This window comes from Medicago sativa, chromosome 2 (assembly GCF_051527215.1).
Source record: "Medicago sativa cultivar Bolivia chromosome 2, Bolivia_mono, whole genome shotgun sequence".
Lineage (NCBI taxonomy): Eukaryota > Viridiplantae > Streptophyta > Magnoliopsida > Fabales > Fabaceae > Medicago > Medicago sativa.
Window position 1 is genome coordinate 82089792 of NC_140750.1, and position 19805 is coordinate 82109596.

General features: G+C 33.1%; 3 protein-coding genes across 3 annotated transcripts; 1 reads left to right on the forward strand and 2 right to left on the reverse strand.

Moving 5' to 3' along the window:
- Nucleotides 1-7009: 7009 nt before the first annotated feature.
- Nucleotides 7010-9813, reverse strand: CBSX4 (Cystathionine beta-synthase (CBS) family protein). The gene is made up of 3 exons (XM_085747456.1): nucleotides 8939-9813; nucleotides 7623-7980; nucleotides 7010-7523 (listed from the first exon to the last, which is right to left on the reverse strand). The coding sequence occupies exons 1-3, from the start codon at nucleotides 9460-9462 to the stop codon at nucleotides 7173-7175; spliced, it is 1233 nt and encodes a 410-aa protein (XP_085603582.1). The 5' UTR covers nucleotides 9463-9813; the 3' UTR covers nucleotides 7010-7172.
- Nucleotides 9814-13426: 3613 nt separating this feature from the next.
- On the reverse strand, nucleotides 13427-13981 carry LOC146951481 (uncharacterized). Its single transcript, XM_085748742.1, has one exon. It carries the CDS (start codon nucleotides 13979-13981, stop codon nucleotides 13427-13429), a length of 555 nt encoding a protein of 184 aa, XP_085604868.1.
- Nucleotides 13982-16496: 2515 nt separating this feature from the next.
- Nucleotides 16497-18167, forward strand: TMM (Leucine-rich repeat (LRR) family protein). The gene has a single exon (XM_085747461.1). It carries the CDS (start codon nucleotides 16536-16538, stop codon nucleotides 18033-18035), a length of 1500 nt encoding a protein of 499 aa, XP_085603587.1. The 5' UTR covers nucleotides 16497-16535; the 3' UTR covers nucleotides 18036-18167.
- Nucleotides 18168-19805: the final 1638 nt, after the last annotated feature.

The following is a 19805-nucleotide window of genomic DNA, read 5'->3' on the forward strand; positions in this document are numbered from 1 at the left end:
TTCTTTTACACGTAGGGCCCGTTAGTTGCCCATGAGAGAGGGAATCTTTATATAGTTGTCTGTTGCTTGGTCCTTATTAGGTAAGGAACCCCATTGGAGATGCTATAAGTTATCAACTAGTTTGTGAGCTAAGTCTCAAATAGTTTATCATATCTCCACTATAAACTACTCTTTCCGATCTTAAATATAAAAGAAAATTGTGTCAACACAATTTGATGTATTTCATCTACAATAATTTAAACCAAATACATAAATTTTATTGATAAACTTTATGTTATATTTATGGTAGGATGGAGCAACTTATAATGCTATATTTTGGCTAATTAGTTTAGGTTGGGAGTAGGTGATAGGTACTACTACTAGTAGTATACCTATAACTATAAGTATTAGTTGGACTATAGGTTAAAATTTAGGGAAATGTTAACTTGTGCTCTTAAGGCACAAGTTAATGAATCAAATATGTAAATGGTTTATTGGAAGGTGTGCATTGTATTTAATTTTTAACTTTTTAATAAGTTGAATGCACACAATTTTAGACAATATTTCTTCTTTTAGATTTCTTAACATGTGCCCTAAGGGAACAAGCTAACACTACCCTAAAATTTAAGAGTTTGTTTTTGGACTAAAATATAGGATAAGAGTTTTTTTTATTTTTTTTGAAAGAAGGATAAGAGTTGATAAGGAGGGAATTGAATGGATTGAGGGGATGGAAAGAAATGGTAAAAATGGTGAATGAAATGAAAGCGTGCATATGAAGAGGGGGTTAATCGAGGTGAATGTGGGGTATCTAGGAGACAAAAATGTGTGTTGGAGCTGCCCTAACTCTGAGCTTCTTTCTCTTCTACCGTCCCTTCCGCATGGCGTGCGCCTCACCTTTACAACATGTCATGGTGCGCTGCTGTGCGGCCTTCAGCCCTCATTCCCACACGACAACTGCCTGTACCCGGTTACTTGTCAGTCACCCCACACCCATTCCACATCCTTACTTACTTTATTCTATCCATTTCCATAACATTTTGAAATATTGATCATGCTCACTTTCTTTGTTTATTCTATCCTTCAACAAGGAGTAGTAATTTTTAAATTTTATTTACTTATTTTCTCAAAATGATGATAAAAAGTTTCATTACAAATATATAATTTATGGAATTAATGTGTTCCGGTTTAAAACTCAAGTTCACAACAATGATGGCGGATCTACGGAAGAGATTTCCTAAATCGGTGGTTTTAGGTCGGAATCTACATTGGAGACGATTCTCTACAAAGTGAATCAGCAAACACTTCGACGATAGTTTTAGGTCGGAATCTACAATTGTTTGTTTATATTTTATGATTCTTTTTATATTTAAAAGAAAATGCTAATATATGTGTTTTAAGTAAATAAAATAGTGAATCAAATATAGAAAATTTGTGTGTTGGGAACTGTACATTCAACTTTTTTTTTAGTTTAGATTTGTTAAAACATTGATACTACTCTTAGAGAAGCCACATTTTATTATAGAAATGCAGAATTTATCTTGAAATGTTTGAATACTTTAAAATTTATTTTGTCTCAAAAATTTATTTTATTTAAAGTTTGTTGATTTTGATTTTATAGTGGAACTTTAAACTTAGATTTATTGTTTAACTAAATGTTAAATGAATGTATCTAACTATAAATTATTTTACCTTCAATTTACTTTTATACGAAATCAATTAACTTAAAATCTATTATTCTCACCACATAACTAACCAACCATATACTAATACAAAAATTCTAATTTTATCTTTTTTAACTTGCGGCAGAAGTTAGAATGATGAATATTTAGAATTGAAGTAGTAATAGTAATACATGTTGAAATAAACAAACAAAAAATACTTCACACTCCTTCTGTAGGGTTTTTCTTTAGATTAATGGTATACGACTACGTGCTTAAGCTGTCTTCCTTCACACTTTTTCTTGTGTCACCATTTATCGTCTTTCCCGAGAAAAAGAATGACAAAGGTATGAAAAAACTTGCTTGTTCCAGTCCAGTAGTGGAATATATGCGATGCTGCTTTGAAGTCTGAGTCTGGTGGCTCAGTAGGGTAAAAGGTTCCTCAGACAGGCTAGGTGGTGTAGTGAAAAGTTTAACCAAAGGTTGTCACGTGGAGATATATGAGACAATGCATTTTTGTCTCTTTCAACATTTTTAAACGGTAAACTTGCAAAGCATGACGAGTATACTTTTCAATTATGATGCCATAAACCGTAAATTACTGGACCCAACTTCACACGCTGAGAAATTAAATTAGAAGGCCATGGTGCCATGCTATATGGAGTAGTCCTAGTTAGAGTATTAAAAATGTTTGATTAAGACTTCGTTGAGATTTTAGTGTATATATTATGAGAGAGAAAGAGAAAAAAAATTATATGATAGATTGATAATGTGATAAAAAGTAACAAAAAAATAATAAAATGTTAAATGAGTGTAAAAAAATATGAGGATGGAATTGGATTAGACGTTGTAACTATGTCACACAGTTACTCGTATTAGTCATTTGACTCTGATAGTAGCTGAGATTGTGAGATTGTTTAGAGTTGTTTTTGTTAGTAGTATGTAATATGAACTGTCTGATTTATAATCAACAGCTTTTGTGGTTTTTACTGCGGGCAATCTAGGTCATATGAAGAAAGGATATACATCATACATATATCATTTTATTTTTGAAGCCATACATATATCATTGTTGTTACTAGTAGTTAGTGCATACTTATGGTGTACAAAAGCATTTTCCTTATTTTAATGTACGCATATAAATGGCCGGTAGCAGCGTGCTTTACATTGACGTAAGCACTAAGCACACGGCTGATTAAAGCAACACAGAAAATTACCAAAGGTGAAGTTTAAAACATACTTATCCAATTCAATTGAAATGGTACAATTCAACATATGAATTTGGTATACTACGAAATTTATAAAAAAGAAATGACAAAAAATTGTTTTTTATTTAATCTAGTGGGATGAACTTTTTGAGGCGACCATACCAATACCAATATCATAGGTAAAATAAAATAGCATAGTCCATAAACTTGTTAACCATGCTTTTTAATCTCCACTCTCCCGTGCCTATTTACAGTGACCATTATTCCATTCCAACAACCAATGCCTTTTGTCTGTCTGCTTATGATTATTGTTTCATTCTAGTTTTTGTTTCGAAATTGCAAATCATCAGTTCTTGTCTTATTGGACCTTAAAGTTAAAAGACACACCCTTAATTTTACTCTGATCATTTTCAAATAATTAACAACAGCTAGTACTCCCTCCGTATGAGTGTCGTTTTAGGTTGTTACACACATATTAAGAAAGACAATAATGATGTATATAGACATGACACTTTTACTAAAATAGCCTTGTTAACTATTGGTGCATTTCCCATAATTATAAATTAAAGTAAAATATGGTACTTTAGAAGTAGTGTGCATAGTAATAATTTAGGGGTACTATTGGGAAAAAGTAATTAATAGTGCATTGGAAACCGAAAGTGAGTTCATTTTGAAACAATTTTTTTTGGCTAAAACGACATTCATTTTGAAACGGAGGGAGTATGAGTTTGTTAGGTTATGGGGGGATTAAGTAATTTAAGTTACGAGTGTGTTTGGAATGAGTGATTTAGGAGCTAGAGATGGTGAAGAAAGAAAGAAAGAAAGGGAAAAAAGAAATTATGATATAGCTAGCTCATTGGCTCACCAATGAAATGGCCAAGAGATAACAATTTTCCTGGGGCACATGTTTTTTAACAAAACTCAAACACAATTTCTTTTCTTCTTTACTAGTGAAAAAATGGGCATATTAATGTGTTTGAATGCATATTTTGTAACCAAAGAATGTATATTTATTTTATTGTATCTAGTTAATTATAATTTTTTTTAACATATATCATAATTAAATAATTTTAAGAAATAATAAGATGAAAAGAAGTTTCATTTGTAGTGTTTGATATATTGTTATTTTTGCGGTTAAATTGTTTCTATTGCAATGTGATTTATCCGATTTTTTAATTCAAAAATTAAATAATTTATGGAAAAATATATCATTTATCCTTGAAAAGGGGTTTGAACTCGATATTATGTATGAGTATTTTAATTTTAAAATAAAAACGATAAAAGAAGTAAATTTGTATTAATTGAGGGTTACATTAAACATGAGCGGTTCATTTAAATTACTTTTTTTTAATGTGATCCTAACATTTACCATTCCTAAATCCAAACAATTAGCATTTCTGGTTAAACATTTACTACCTCCGTTCCTTTTTAATCAATAAATGTTACTACTTTTGATACAATTGTTTTTACTTTTACTATAATGACCTTATTAATTTAATACTATTTCATTTCATATGTTTCTCTCTCCGTAATAAATATCTAAGGATAATATTGGTAAAACAACATTCAATGTTGCATTGAACTTTGAAAGTGACAGTTAAATAGGAACAAAAATTTTCTCTAAAAATGACAATTAAAAAGGAACGGAGGGAGTACCTTACAATAACTACACACATTTCCTTTGATTCACCATTTTTACCAAAACTTTTATATGTGAAACCAATTAATATTGAATGCAAATCATGTGGTTCGTTTCTTTCAATGCTTTAATGTGATGCCAAACTCTTAAATGTGTAACCAAATGCTTTGGTTCTATAAATTGGTGTAACTTTTTGTTTGAATCATATATACAAACCAAATTATATCAAAGTTAAGAGAAAATTGCTTCAATATTCATGGCTAGGGCTGGCAATGAACCAAACCAACTCGAAAATAGTTCGAGATTCGATTCGATTATTGATTCGTTGAACTTGGTTCATGAACCTAATGAGTCGAACTTGAGTTTAAAATTAAGCTCGTTAAATAAATGAGTTTGAACTTGAGCTATGTATGGTTCGACTCGTTTGGTTCATGAACCAGTCCGATATATATATGTGCGTGTGTGTTCGTTCTCTAAAAAATATATATGTCTATGCATGTGTGTTTATATAATATGTAATTTATTACAAGCTTCTTCTAATAATTATTTACTTTTTCATAAGAATTATTACAAATTTGATTAAAAATTAAGGAACATTATAATAACAGAGAGAGAGAGGAAAAATGAAGCTAATAGTTTATGCAGGCTTTTTAAGCAAGCATATGCTCTAAAATAGTCCCACATCGGGGAGTTTACAAAATATTAGAGAGAGCAGTGTATATATATGTAGTATATGGATTGTGCTACACTAGCAAAAGCTATGTACGCTTCATAGTTTTATTAGTTATACTTTATTATTATTTTTTAAAATATGTCAAAGCATATATTTTTGACAAAAAAAAGCTTGTAAGATATGCAATTCGAGCAAACCAGTTGAACCTAACGAGCTGAATCGAACTGTTCGTGAATTTTAAACGAGCCGAACTCGAGCTAAAAAAAAGGTTCGTTTCGAACTCGAGTCGAGTTTCGAGCTGAACCAATTCTTATCGAGTCGAGCTTAGACAGGTTCGACTCGACTCGGCTCATTTCCAGCCCTATTCATGGCAATGAGAATTCCAGGTTTGTAGATTCCTCATGACCCAGCATCCCTCTATGGAGCTGCCATTTCCATGAGATTCATGAGAACAACTTGGAATTGTCATTTCCATGAGAATTACAACGACTAAAACAATGAAGCAATTAACATATTCATCATTCGCTATTTTGGCCAACATGCATCTGAATATGATAGCAGAGATTGCCTTATAACTTTAACTGCAGAATAGATGCATCAAAAACTAAAGCCTAGCTACAAGCAAAGTGGCATAGAGTACAATGAAGCTCAGACTCCCACCAGGTTTGTAGGAGAACTGGTGGTGTGGGAGTCCGAGCTTCATTGTACTCTATGGCACTTTGCTTGTAGGTTTTAGTTTTTGATATATCTATTCTGCAGTTCAAAGTAAAGAAACAACATCAAAAGCAGTCGGGGACATATTCGACTTCACTTTTAGGGTCCTTCCTCGCCGAGGCATTTGAAGCAGAGGATCAGAAAACTTGAAAGAATTCTGCAGCAAAAACAAAAGAGGATAGTGATCCAAATGATGTCTTGGCAAAGTGAGCAGGCCCTGGTGGACCAAGAGAAGAAAATATCTGCATTAACAATTGTTCTGTCAAGCCTTAATTCAATATCTAACTAAAATGTTGTTCATGGATACTTGTTTCATACGAATAAAAGAGAGCTTACTGGAAAATAAAATCCAAATTAAGTAATTAACTAAATAGATTAGAATTTATTAAGTTTTGATTAATTATATTTTAGACCGTCAACTTTGAAATTTGTACGGCTTATATTCGAAACCGGACTAGTATTTTTTTGAAAAAAGCAAAAATGATGTATTAACATTGGCATAAGGTATGCTAAAATCCAAAATACAACAGTAGACAGATAATTCCATAACAGAAACTACAAAACCCTTACTAAAAATACATGCAACATAAGACTTGAATAGTAGCTGCACAAGACTCAGTTTTCCAACAATTCAACTACACTGTTCTTGAAAATTAGCATTTCATCTATGTATTAAACATTCAATGCGAAATCAATTTCTTCCATCATTTTTAACAATTAGCATTTCTGATTAAACATTTACCGTATAATAACTACAAACATTCCCTTTAATTCACCATTTTAATTTATCAATATTCTTCCATGCTTTATTTAATGTGAAATCAATTCATGAATGCAAATCATGTGGTTCATTTACCTTACTTTTTTTCAATGCGAAACTAATTTCAATGAACACTTTAATATGAAACCAAAACCTTGCATGTGTGATGAAATGAAGGGCTCTCATTGTATCTGATTGTGCTATTAATGGAGTAGCTTGGTATCAAGCTTATTCCATACTAAACAAATTAAATCAGTGTTTGATTATGAGATATAGCTTCAGTTGTGTTTTAGTTTTTGTGGGACAATTACAAAGAAGCATATCCGGCAAAAGGAAATAAAGAAACCAACAAGTTTCAAATATATGTGAATGCTCCAGTAAAGAAAAACTGATAATTGTATTAACAAAAGCCTGCTAGCATTTCATATTTAGTCAAGTATTAAAACATTATTATAGACTGTACATATTGACTAAGCAAAACATTGATCATATAGATGTAATATTTTCTCCAAGATGACACAAATTGTTGATTGTATCATATTCATGCATCTGCATCTGATAACATAGATTGCCTTATAACTCTAATCACATCGGTCAAAGACACAACACCTACAAGCAAACCCTCTTGATCAACCACCCAAACTCGATGAACATGGTTAGCGACTGCCTTATCGATTACCTCGGACAAAGTGGATTCAGCATGGCATGTCACAAGCTCCCTTCTAGGAGTACCAATATCATTCTGTGTATCTGATGTTGTGTACAAAGGACTAGTTGCAATTTGTTCAGTGAATGCAAGTGCACTTATTCCCAACCATGATTTCAATGTGTTTATGTAGCATCCCCTTAAATCAGTTGCAGAAAATGTGCCAATAAGTTTCCTGCATCTCCCCTGCAACCATATCATTGCATTATGTTTGTATTATATACAAATATCGTAAAAAATATGAAAAGCGTAAGGAAAAGAGTTAATGAGAATGAGAAGACTTGCATTGATATGTTGCTTGTGATCATCATCACCAATATCAGAGGCTCTAACAATTGGAAGAGCATTTAACATAGCAGCTTTCAAGCACTTAATGGCATCGATGAGTTTTGTGCGTTCGGTGATTGCGTAAATCCTTTCTGTTATTGCTCCCAAATCTTGAACAGAATGTGAATGCAGAGTGCTCTGTAGTTCATTGCCATGATCTTTCAAGAACCTAAGCACATCCATTTGAGTCAGCATTTGGTAGCTTGAAGAAGATTCAATGAGTTCAACACCAGCTGAGACGTTCTCTATTTGGCTGTCAGTAGGTATCATAGCGCGATGTACGCCTTTGCTCAACACTTCCATGCAATCTAACAGACTAACACACATACAAGCAGCCACATAATCACAACATATTTGTCATATAATACAAATTATTTGCTGCAGTAGTACTAATAAAAAAATCGAATGCATTTAGAAAAAACAAATGATTTTGTCATGTTAAGGTAAATAGTTATATTTGATCTACTGATATTGTTTCAAATATGCATATGATGAACACTATGATATAGTCAGAATTATTAGTGAAATATTGTAAATTGTTCAGCAAAAATAAAATTGTGTACTTTTCTTACTTTGACTGGTTTATGCCAATGATGTTATTTTATTACTAAAAACAAGTTGGATTCTAACATATTCAGTACATTATGCTCTATGTCCAAGGTTGTCAAAATCAGGATTTTACTTCAAGTCGAAAGAGAAGAGCAAAATCAACAATCGTAAAATCACAACCAAAATCGAAGGATTTTACTCAACTACTTTTGTTGAATCGATATAAGAAATCATAAAATCACAATCAAAATTGATGGATTTTACCAAAAAAAAAATAATACTAAATATATGTTATAAATGGTATATAGTCATAAATGACTTAGTTTATAAGAAATCGTAAAATCGCAATCAAAATCGATGGATTTTGCCTATTTTAAGACTCTGCTATGAATTTGAGTCGTTGAAGGTGAAGAAAGTCACAAAATTCAGGATTGTAGGATTTAAGTCGGGATTTTGAAAGCAAAATCTATGTCCCTCCTACAAACTACTACATAACAAAATTAATATTAACAACATACTATGTAGTACTCTATATAGCCTTCTATGTGCTACATGATTTTTATATATACTCCCTTCGGTCTTATGTATAAACCAATTAAAAATTATTACATATTGACATAATCAAGAAAAATTAATAATAACTTCATAGCTACCCTAAAAAAAGTACTACACATGTGATGAAAAATACAGTTGTGATGCAATTGCATATATAGATTGCTAAGAACCTGGTATTTGGATTAAGAGTCCACAAGCTAAGGCCTTCAAAGGAGTGACCAATGATAGAAGAAACAGGAACAGACATCCTTTGATCAAGATCTTCTTCAACATCATCACCACCACTCAAATGATCATCACCAGCTATATGAGCAACAATATCAAGCATAGTAACCATCCCTATATAATGCTTCCTTACAGCTCCTGTTTGTTTATCTGACTCCACAATCATAGACCCTCCTGCTCCTATCCACTGACCTGGCGGTGCAGCCACCGGAACCGCCACTACCTTGTTTGCTACAAGTGTGTTCATTGTTTGTGCAAGTGAAGCTGTGTATGGTACTTCCACTAGTCTCTTCTTATTCACCATTAAATCCTTCACTTTCTTCTCCTTTAGATTCATACTCTCGCTGTGTTGCATTTGATTCTGCATGTTTACGATTTTTCTTGGCTTATTACGTAAAACTAATAGATTGGTCTTGATAAAAATAGAAATGTTGTTACTATTGTGGGAAAATATAGAGCTAGCTAGCATGAGGCATCAAAGATATAATATATACGAAAAATAGGATATGATAGGAAAGGATATGTTGTTGCTCCTCTTTTTCTTTTGTTGAGAAAATATTATAGTAAGTTATTATATTTATACGTGTAGTCTTGTGAGTATAGAAACATTGAGTGTGCATGTTCTGCTCTTGCCACCTACATTTGTTTGCCAGATGACACATCAAAGGTTCATGCAATATAGTGACACCTTTTATTTTAGTGTTACATATGAAGAGCTGTCTATTTGTTAGATTAAGGCACCCATCGAATACCAACATTTACATCACTCTTTTTTTACAAAATAAAATAAAAATCATAATAACCTAAAGTTTTGTCAGTACTGTTGGTGTTTATACGTAACTCATAAAATAGGAAGGGAAAAACTAGAGCTTTATTGAATTGAAAAACTTCAGTCAAAATACAAAGCTGTAACTTAAATAAAAACAAATACTGAGTAACTAACTCCTAATCTTTAGCCACTACTTTATTAGCTAATTAAAAACTGAAATATTAAAACAAATTCTCCTAAAGACTTGGTCAATCAGTGCAGCTGGCAGTACAACTGCTGATACACACGTTCAACACTCCTCCTTGTATCAGTAGTTGGATATTCCAAGTTTCTCCCTTAGTAACTCAAACCTGCCTGTTGGAAGAGCTTTTGTAAAGATATCTGACAGCTGGTCTTCAGTCTTGCAGTACTTCAAACACACATCTCCATTCTTTTGGACATCTCGGAGAAAAAATAATTTGATGCTAAAATGCTTTGTTTTACCATGAAAGACGGGATTTTTGGAGATGGCAATGGCTGCCTGGTTGTCCACCATTACCTCAGTAGTTTCCCTTTGCTCTAAGTGCAAATCAGCTAGTACTTTTCTTAGCCACAAGGCCTGATTAACAACTGCTGTGGCTGCAATAAACTCTGCTTCAGCTGTTGATTGTGCAACAATATCTTGTTTTTTTGAACTCCAAGAGAATATCCCTGTTCCATAACTAAAACAGTAGCCTGAAGTGCTTTTCATGTCATCTAAAGATCCTGCCCAATCACTATCTGAGTAACCTTGTAACTTGAAATTTTCTGATCGACAGAACTTAATGCCAAAATTTATGGTTCCCTTAACATACCTCAACACTCTTTTTGCTCCTTTGAAATGAGATTCTTTAGCACAATTCATGAATCTTGAAAGAACATTTACAGCATACAAAATATCTGGTCTTGTAGTTGTAAGATACATTAAGCAGCCAATTAAACTTCGGTAGAGTGTTTCATCCACTTGTTCTCCTTCAACATCCTTGCATAGTTTCTCCTTTGGACACATAGGTGTGCTCATGCTTTTACAGTTCTCCATATTGAATTTCTTTAACATCTCCTTTGCATACTTCCTTTGACAGATGAATATATCTCCACTTTTCTGCTCAACTTCCATGCCAAGGAAATAAGACATTTCTCCCAAGTCTGACATCTCAAACACTTGCATCATATCATCCTTGAACTGCTGAATCAGTTCAACACTGCTGCCAGTAACTAGGAGATCATCAACATATAAAGAGATCACCAAAAAATTAGCTTGATCACCTTTGACATATAAAGTGGATTCACTTAGACTTTTAACAAAGCCTAACTGCACTAAGTACTCATCAATCCTGTTGTACCAAGCTCTTGGAGCTTGTTTCAAACCATACAAGGCCTTCTTTAATAGATAGACCTTATCTTCATGACCTTTCACAACAAAACCTTCAGGTTGCTCAACATATATTTCTTCCTCTAGAAATCCATTTAAAAATGCTGACTTGACATCAAGATGACATATTTTCCATCCCTTTTGTGCTGCAATAGCTAACAACATTCTAATAGTATCTTGCCTTGCAACTGGAGCAAATGTATCAAAGAAATCTACTCCAAAAATTTGAGCATACCCTTTAACCACTAACCTGGCTTTATGCTTGTTGATTGATCCATCTGCGTTTAGCTTTGCTCTAAACACCCACTTCACCCCTATGACTCTTTTATGCTCAGGCCTTTTAATAAGTTTCCAAGTCTGGTTTTTATCAATCATGGTAAGCTCCTCCTGCATTGCAGCCCTCCATTTGGGATCTTCTTTTGCATCCCAATATCCTGCAGGTTCAAGGACTGCAACATTGCATCTTTCATAAACATCAGAAAGCAATCTAGTACCTCTTACAGGAGGATCATCAACTAACTCATCTTGATTTTGAAAAGGATCAACTATTGACTTATTTTCTGTATCATTCCAGTTCCACTGCTCATTCTCCATGAACTGCACATCCCTGCTTATCAAAAATTTCCTTGTGTTAGGTTGGAAAACTCTATAAGCTTTAGATGTTGAGCTATAACCCACAAATATACCGGGTTCAGCTTTCTTATCTAACTTGTCTCTTTTAATCTGTGGCACATAAGTAAAACACAAGCATCCAAATATTTTAAAATTTTTCAAGAGAGGCTTGTAACCATACCAAGCTTCAAAAGGAGTCTTCCCGTCTACTGCTTTGGTGGGAAGTCTATTAAGTAAAAATACAGCTGTATTTGCATCCTCTGCCCAATATTCTTTAGGCAAACCTTTCTCATGAAGCATGCATCTGACCATTTCCATTATTGTCCTGTTCTTCCTTTTGCTCACTCCATTTTGTTGAGGGGTGTAAGGGGCTGTAAGTTGATGCTCAATGCCTGCCTCCTCACAGAACATAGTAAATTGTGTTGAAGTGTACTCAGTGCCATTGTCAGACCTCAAAACTTGAATCACACAACCACTTTGCTTTTCAATCCAATTCTTAAATCTCCAAAATACCCCTGCAACCTCTGACTTGGACTTGAGAAAATAAATCCAGCACATTCTGGTGTAATCATCTATAAAGACAATGTAGTATTTGCTCTCATTAAGCGAAGCTGTTCTTTGCGGTCCAGCCAGATCTGTGTGAATCAGTTGCAGCTTCTCTGTTGCTCTCCAGGTTGCTTGCTTGAACGGTAATCTTACTTGCTTACCATACTGACATGCCTTGCAGCTTGGTAATTCAGCATCTAAGTGAGGCAAGCCTTGAGCCAGATCCTTTCTTTGCAAATTCAATACTGCTGCATGAAGAAAATGGCCTAATCTTTTGTGCCATATCTCTGTACTATTAATAGTAGCTAGATAAGCTATCTGCTCCTCCTTCATTGGATCAAATGAAAAACTTTTGCTTCTCATTTTAATGCTGAAAATTACCTTATCATCGGCATCTTTGATCAAACATTGCTTATTTTCAAAGATGACTTTAAATCCTTTATCAAGTAATTGACCCACACTCAGCAAGTTTTGATCAATCTCAGGTACATATAAAACATCAGAAATTAGCTTTGTACCTGTGCAACTTTCAATGGCCACAGTTCCTTTTCCTTCGACAGCGATCAGTTTACCATTACCGATTCTGACTTTTGATATCTGTGATCTGTCCAGCTCTCTGAATATTTCTTTATCACGGGTCATGTGATGGGTACAACCACTATCCACTAGCCAACATTCACTTGAGCTACTGGTTGTAAAACATGTAGCTACAAACAACCGCTCTTCCTCTTCCTCTTCTTCCTATTGTTGATCTTCAGCTTGAGCCTCATTACTTTGTTGAAAATTGCTTCTGCAAATTCTCTCATGATGCCCAAGTTTGTTGCACTTGTCACACTTCACATCAGGTCTTCTCCAACATTTGAAAGGAAGATGACCGAATTTTCCACAATGCTTGCAAGGAGGAAATTCTCTATTTTTTTCTTCATTTTTGTAGCTGGTGCTTCCAACTGCCTCTTGTTTGTTGAAACTCTTCTTATACTTATTTCCCATGCTCTTTTCTCCTTTGTTGATTTTTAATTTAGCTTGTAATGCTCCTTCCACTGAACCTTCAGACCTTATTATTCTTCTTTGTTCTTGGGCCTGCATAGCATTTACAAGCTCCGCCACGGTAAGCTTTTACATGTCCTTGGTATTTTCCAAGGAAGTGATAGTTGCTTCAAATCTTTCAGGGACAGTCACGAGTATTTTCTGAACTATTCTTGAATCAGACAATTCAGAACCAAGCAATCTAACTTTGTTAGCAATGCTAATAAGTTTATTTGCATACTCTTTAATTGTTTCAGACTCCTTCATCTTTTGCATCTCAAATTCTCGAATCAAATTAAGCGCTTGCATTCCCCTAATTCGTTCATCTCCTTCATATTCAGTTTTGAGGAAATTCCATATTTCATATGCTGATTTGATGGTCATAATTCTGGTGAAGATTTCTTCTGAGACAGCAGCAAACAAAGTAGCTCTTGCTTTTGACTTTCTTGTTTTCCTTTCCTTGTGATTTTTTATCTGAGCCATTGTTGGATTGTCTGACAAAGGAAGAACTTCGTAGTCCTCCTCAACAGCTTCCCAAAGGTCATTTGCCTCTAAATACGCCTCCATTCTTGCTGCCCATATATGATAGTTTTCACCATCAAACACAGGTAATGGTAGGGCTTTGTAGGATGTTTTAGAATCCATCTGTTCGATGAATTGAAAGATAGTGTTTAAGCTTTTATGGTGGGTTTCACTCACTTCACTCACAAGTCCCTCTAAGAAGAAGGCTCTAGATACCAATTTGTTGGTGTTTATACGTAACTCATAAAATAGGAAGGGAAAAACTAGAGCTTTATTGAATTGAAAAACTTCAGTCAAAATACAAAGCTGTAACTTAAATAAAAACAAATACTGAGTAACTAACTCCTAATCTTTAGCCACTACTTTATTAGCTAATTAAAAACTGAAATATTAAAACAAATTCTCCTAAAGACTTGGTCAATCAGTGCAGCTGGCAGTACAACTGCTGATACACACGTTCAACAAGTACTCCCAAACCAAATAATATTCAATCGGAAGTAAGTAACATATGATCAAAAAACTTTCCTCCTAAAAATAAAATTTAGGTTCGTTTAAACAATTAATGAAACTTATTAACCATTTAAGCTGGTAATTACATTTAGTATAGTATAATTTTCATTTTACTTTTATCTAAGATACACACATAGTAAAATGCATACTACTCTTCTGCTATAAGAAAGCTAGGCAAGAAGGCTCTTCTGATACCATGTGAAGATTAGATAGAATCTATAACAGTTATGTAACCGAATCCTAACTAAATTGCAGCTCAAATGGAACTGAGTCAACTATGATTTCCTTAATAGAATAAGTACATATGAAGGGGTGCATATATAGAAATAGGGAAGAGGGATAGAAAATATACAGGCCCACTTAGAGTCCAGTCTATAGAGGCCCAATATATAGAACTCCTTTATACTATAACAAAGAAATAATTATTTTGGTCGTTGAATGTGTAACGAATAGTCACAGTAGCTTTTTAATAAATCGAAATTCTAAAATAGTATGTCATTATACACTTCTTTAGTCAAAATAGTCTCTGACATTAAAATAGGCATTTAATACTAACATTAATTCAACATTCAAAAAAAAATACTAACATTAATTCTTTTTTTATATATTGACTTATATGATAGTAAGTAATGATTTATAAGGACTAATATAGTAAGTAAGTATATTTAAGGACTAATATGACAATATTTTTTTTTAACAAGCTAATATGACAATATTAACGAAACATTTTAACGTAAGTGACTATTTTGACCAAAATAATGTACAATCAAAGACTATCTTAAAATTTCGATACATTGAGATATTATCGTGGCTATTCGTTATACATACAAATACAAAATTGACTATTACCCCTCCTAACAAATAGTGATTGCAAATTTCCTAGGATTAAATAAGTTATACATAAAAGTGCACAATAATACATTATATTTTTCCCAAAAAAAAAAATTAATGCATTATATTTTAATAGTTTCACTTATAAATTAATATTTAATAACAAACTTCTTAATATTTTAATTTGTATGGTATATTTTAATATCCCTCAAAAAAAATGGTATATCTTAATATAATAAATTGATGTTTTAATTCAATTTGAGAGAAAATTGCACATTGTTAATTTTTTATTAGAGTACCATCATTAAGTAAAAAATAGTTGAATTCCAATAAATGACTTTACCAGCATTATAATTTCAACCTTACATATCACCTACAAATCATTGGACCTATCGAATGTACAGAATGTCATTTATGGAACCTCACTCTTAATCTCATTTTTACCCTTTTTCAATACCTCTTCATTATTACTAACATATAATCTATCTAGTATTACTTCATATTGAAGACGTGTCTATTTTAAGACACCGACAAATGTGATTATATTTAATAATTTTTATTTTCTTAAATAACTGGTGTAGAAACCATATCCATGTGTTTCATGTTGACACCAAATTTTCTCCAAAAACTTTTTTGTGTATATATATTGATATATATTTTAAAATGAAAAAAATAGTAACATTAGAAAAAGTGAGAAGAAATATTTTACACCCTGTGAAAAACTATGGAACTCAATTTAGACCCTAAAAAATTAAAGCAATATAAAATAAGGCTACTTATGTCATTTATAAATACACATATGACATATCTTTCCTATTATCATTTTCTTTCATTTTCTCTTAAACCAAACTACTAAATAATTTTCTCTTATACCAAACTACTAAATAATGATCTTATTTTTTATTTTATTTTTCTCTTGTTTTCACATTATTTTCTTTATCAATCTTTCATTCATCATACTTTACCAAACACTTTAAATTCAATTAACTAATTTATCTACTATCCATTATTAATTTATCTACTATCTACTACAAGAACATCTCCTATCAAACTTTGCTTATCTACTTATTACTACTACTAGTACAATAAGAGCCGTTGTCTTTGTCTTCACCCAATTAACCTTTGAAAGTGTAAATCCCGTGAAATACATTAATGTGCAAATTCTGCCTCATTTATGACTATTCCATCATTTCTCGTGAGCACAGTTACTCCAACCCAATGCACAACACCAACTCACTCACCCCATTCATTTATTACAACACCCTCTATAAAATACTAACAATATTGTCACATGATCAAATCACACACTCACAACACAAACTTAAAAATTCAAAATATGACTCGTCGCAATTGTCCCCTTACTCTATATCTGAATCAACATCAACAACTACTAGTAGTATGTTTCACTATATTGTTGTTTTTGTCGGATTTAGTAATGCCTTTCACGGTTGAAATTTCTGATTCCAATAGCTCCGCCGTGCCTTCAGGTTCCACACCACTAATAGATGGCATTTCAACCAAACAAGATAATGCAAGAACCGATCCCCGCGAACAACATGCAGTTTACGACATCATGAAAGCCACGGGCAACGACTGGGCCACCGATATCCCTGACGTTTGTCGCGGTCGGTGGCATGGCATCGAATGCATGCCCGATAAAGACAATGTGTACCACATTGTCTCCCTCTCCTTCGGTGCTCTCTCAGACGACACGGCTTTTCCCACGTGCGATCCCACGAGTTCCACCATTTCACCCTCCATCCTAAACCTCCCTCATCTCAAAACCCTCTTCTTTTACCGTTGTTTTAGTTACAATCCTCATCCTATACCATCTTTCTTGGGCCGGTTGGGCCCATCGTTGCAAACGCTTGTTCTTAGAGAAAATGGCCATATAGGCCCAATTCCTAATGAATTGGGTAATCTCACTCGTCTTAAGGTCCTTGATCTTCATAAAAACAATCTCAACGGTTCCATACCGGTTTCACTGAACAGGATAACCGGTCTAAGGTCGTTGGACTTGAGTGTTAACAAGTTAACTGGTTCCATACCCAACTTGACTTTCTCGGACTTAAATGTAGTGGACGTAAACCAGAATCGTCTATCAGGTCCAATCCCCTCTACTCTTTGGGAATGTCATTCTCTGATTAAATTGGACTTGAGTCGAAACAGGCTCTCAGGCCCAATTCCAGATAAATTAATGGGCCTAAAAGACCTTATGCTTATGGACTTGAGTTTCAACTGTATTCAAGGCCCATTTCCAAAGTCACTAAAAAGCTTGAGTTCTCTTCAGGCCTTGATGCTCAAAGGAAACCCAATGGGCTCAACAATAGTACCCAACGATGGGTTCGACGGCATGAAGGATTTAACGATTTTAGTTATGTCGAATACGAATTTGCTCGGCCCAATACCGGAATCATTAGGTAAATTACCTAACCTTCGCGTGCTTCACCTCGATGGGAACCACTTCAATGGGTCGATCCCGAAAAGCTTTCGAGATTTGAGAAGCTTGAGTGAACTGAGGCTGAATGATAATGGGCTAACTGGACCTGTCCCATTTGAAAGGGAGATGGTTTGGAGGATGAAAAGAAAGTTAAAGCTTAATAACAATTCAGGGCTTTGTTATGATGCAAGTAGTGGTCTTGGAGATAGTGTGGACTCTGATCTTGGTATTGGTTTGTGTGAGAGTTCAAGTCCAGGTTCGGTTAGGACAGTGCAACATGTTTCAGATAGGGAAAAACCTACATTAATGGATGATGTTCCAATCTCATCGGATGCTACACTTACAAGGTCATTAAGACTAGCTACTTTTGTACTCTTTACTTTGATTTTCTTGTAAGTAAAGTATATTCATTTATCATAGCATAGGAAAAGAATCTAAGAAAGACCTTGTAATGTTATTAGCAATATCAGTGTTTTAGATACAATGTCTCATAAATAAGATGATTACTAGTTGTACTCTTTGATATAATTATGTGCAGGGATTAGATTACTTGTTCTAAATTTTGGCATCTTTTATTCTTCTTGTTGTTCTGCTAATTTTGACATCTCTTGTGCCAATTAAATTTCTAATTTCAATATAATTTGGCCCTCTTAAAAAAAAGGTAGTATTTTTTTTGAAAAAAAAAAAAACTAATTATTGCATGTCCATAATTTTTCACTAAACATGTCCATAATTAATTATTGCATAAATGTATTTAAATTTGAACTTTCATCCTGATTTTCATGAAAAACAGATTGTGAGTATATTTTGTTCTTAGAAAAGACAAAACTTACCTACTAGTATCTATACTATCATGGGTGATATAGATATTTTCTTTCGAAGAATAAGAATGTTAATTACTGATAGCTGTCCTTTCATTGCACCATGCATCACAATTATGTATCAATCATAGTTTGTGTATTATTTAAGGGTGCACATGCTTAGAAAGATTAGAAAGATATGACGAATGATGTTTGAATTTTCATACTGCATTGTAATTAGAAAAAAAATCCTTAGAAAAAATTCATTCTCAACAAACTTCAATCTTCCTTGAAAAATTAATAATTTATGCTCCTTTTTCTTCTTTTTGGGGCTCCAAGTGTTTGTAATCTTGAATTATACTGCAAATCTTTTGAACACCATCTTTAAAAGTGACAGAAATCCAGGCAATAGTCACTTGTTGTCTCATAAAAAAAATTATTGAACGGTGTAATGTTATTCAAGTGTATATACTTATGTAATTTGATTCTGCGTCATACATTTGGATAGTGCTATACCAATCAACAAGTTTTTATCAAATATAATAAACCAAAATCCTTGTTAGATTGAAAGCTTATTTAACTACACCTAAGTTGAGTCAGGCAAATTGGGTTCGTATAATAAGATGGAATAGACCGTCAATTTAGTCTCTAAATTTAAACTTTTTCTCGTATATAATTCTTAAGATATATAAATACAATGACTAGTTTTTAAAGTCTATGCAAATTGCATAGACGTGTACATGGAGATCAATGGGGAAATTTGCCCCTGCTAATATTTTCCTAAACTATCAAATTGATTTGATGGTAGAGTCTCGTTTCTCGCTTTCCAAATAAAAGATAATTTTTAATTACATAGAAAAATATGTATTTATAAGTTTAATAGATATTTGATTTGCATTTTCAAGACACCATTTTCTTTTTAAGGTTCTCTAAACAATTTCCTTAGAGCAATTGTTAATAATATGATCCATAATATATTTTTTAAAGCATCTTCTTTTTAACTAAGATTATTTTTGAATCGCTTCAATATTAATGAAATAATTGGTTTATCGACAGTGTTTATAGTATACACCATCCAGTCACAAATATAAGCAAAAATTCACTTTTTAGGTTCATTCAATAAATGATGTATGTGGACTATTAAATAAACCACATACATCATTTATTGAATAAACCTAAAAAGTAAATTCTTGTTTATATTTGTGACCGGAGGGTGTATAGTACTATAAGCAAGACTGAATCCTTGGCTATAAGCCTATAATTATAAAGAGAAATGATATTTGTACGATCATTTTGTGATAATTTTTGGACAACTTTTCACATTATGTTCTTTTCCTCTCCCTTCATTTTTCTCTCTCCATTATTT

Coding starts and splice junctions, on each gene's coding strand:
- CBSX4 (XM_085747456.1), bottom strand. CDS start 9,462: ATGCTAGCTAGCTCTATATTTTCCCACAATAGTAACAACATTTCTATT. Junction 7,981..8,938: donor ACTCTTAATCCAAATACCAG/GTTCTTAGCAAT, acceptor TATGTGTGTTAG/TCTGTTAGATTGCATGGAAG. Junction 7,524..7,622: donor ATCACAAGCAACATATCAAT/GCAAGTCTTCTC, acceptor ATATGGTTGCAG/GGGAGATGCAGGAAACTTAT.
- TMM (XM_085747461.1), top strand. CDS start 16,536: ATGACTCGTCGCAATTGTCCCCTTACTCTATATCTGAATCAACATCAA.
- LOC146951481 (XM_085748742.1), bottom strand. CDS start 13,981: ATGGATTCTAAAACATCCTACAAAGCCCTACCATTACCTGTGTTTGAT.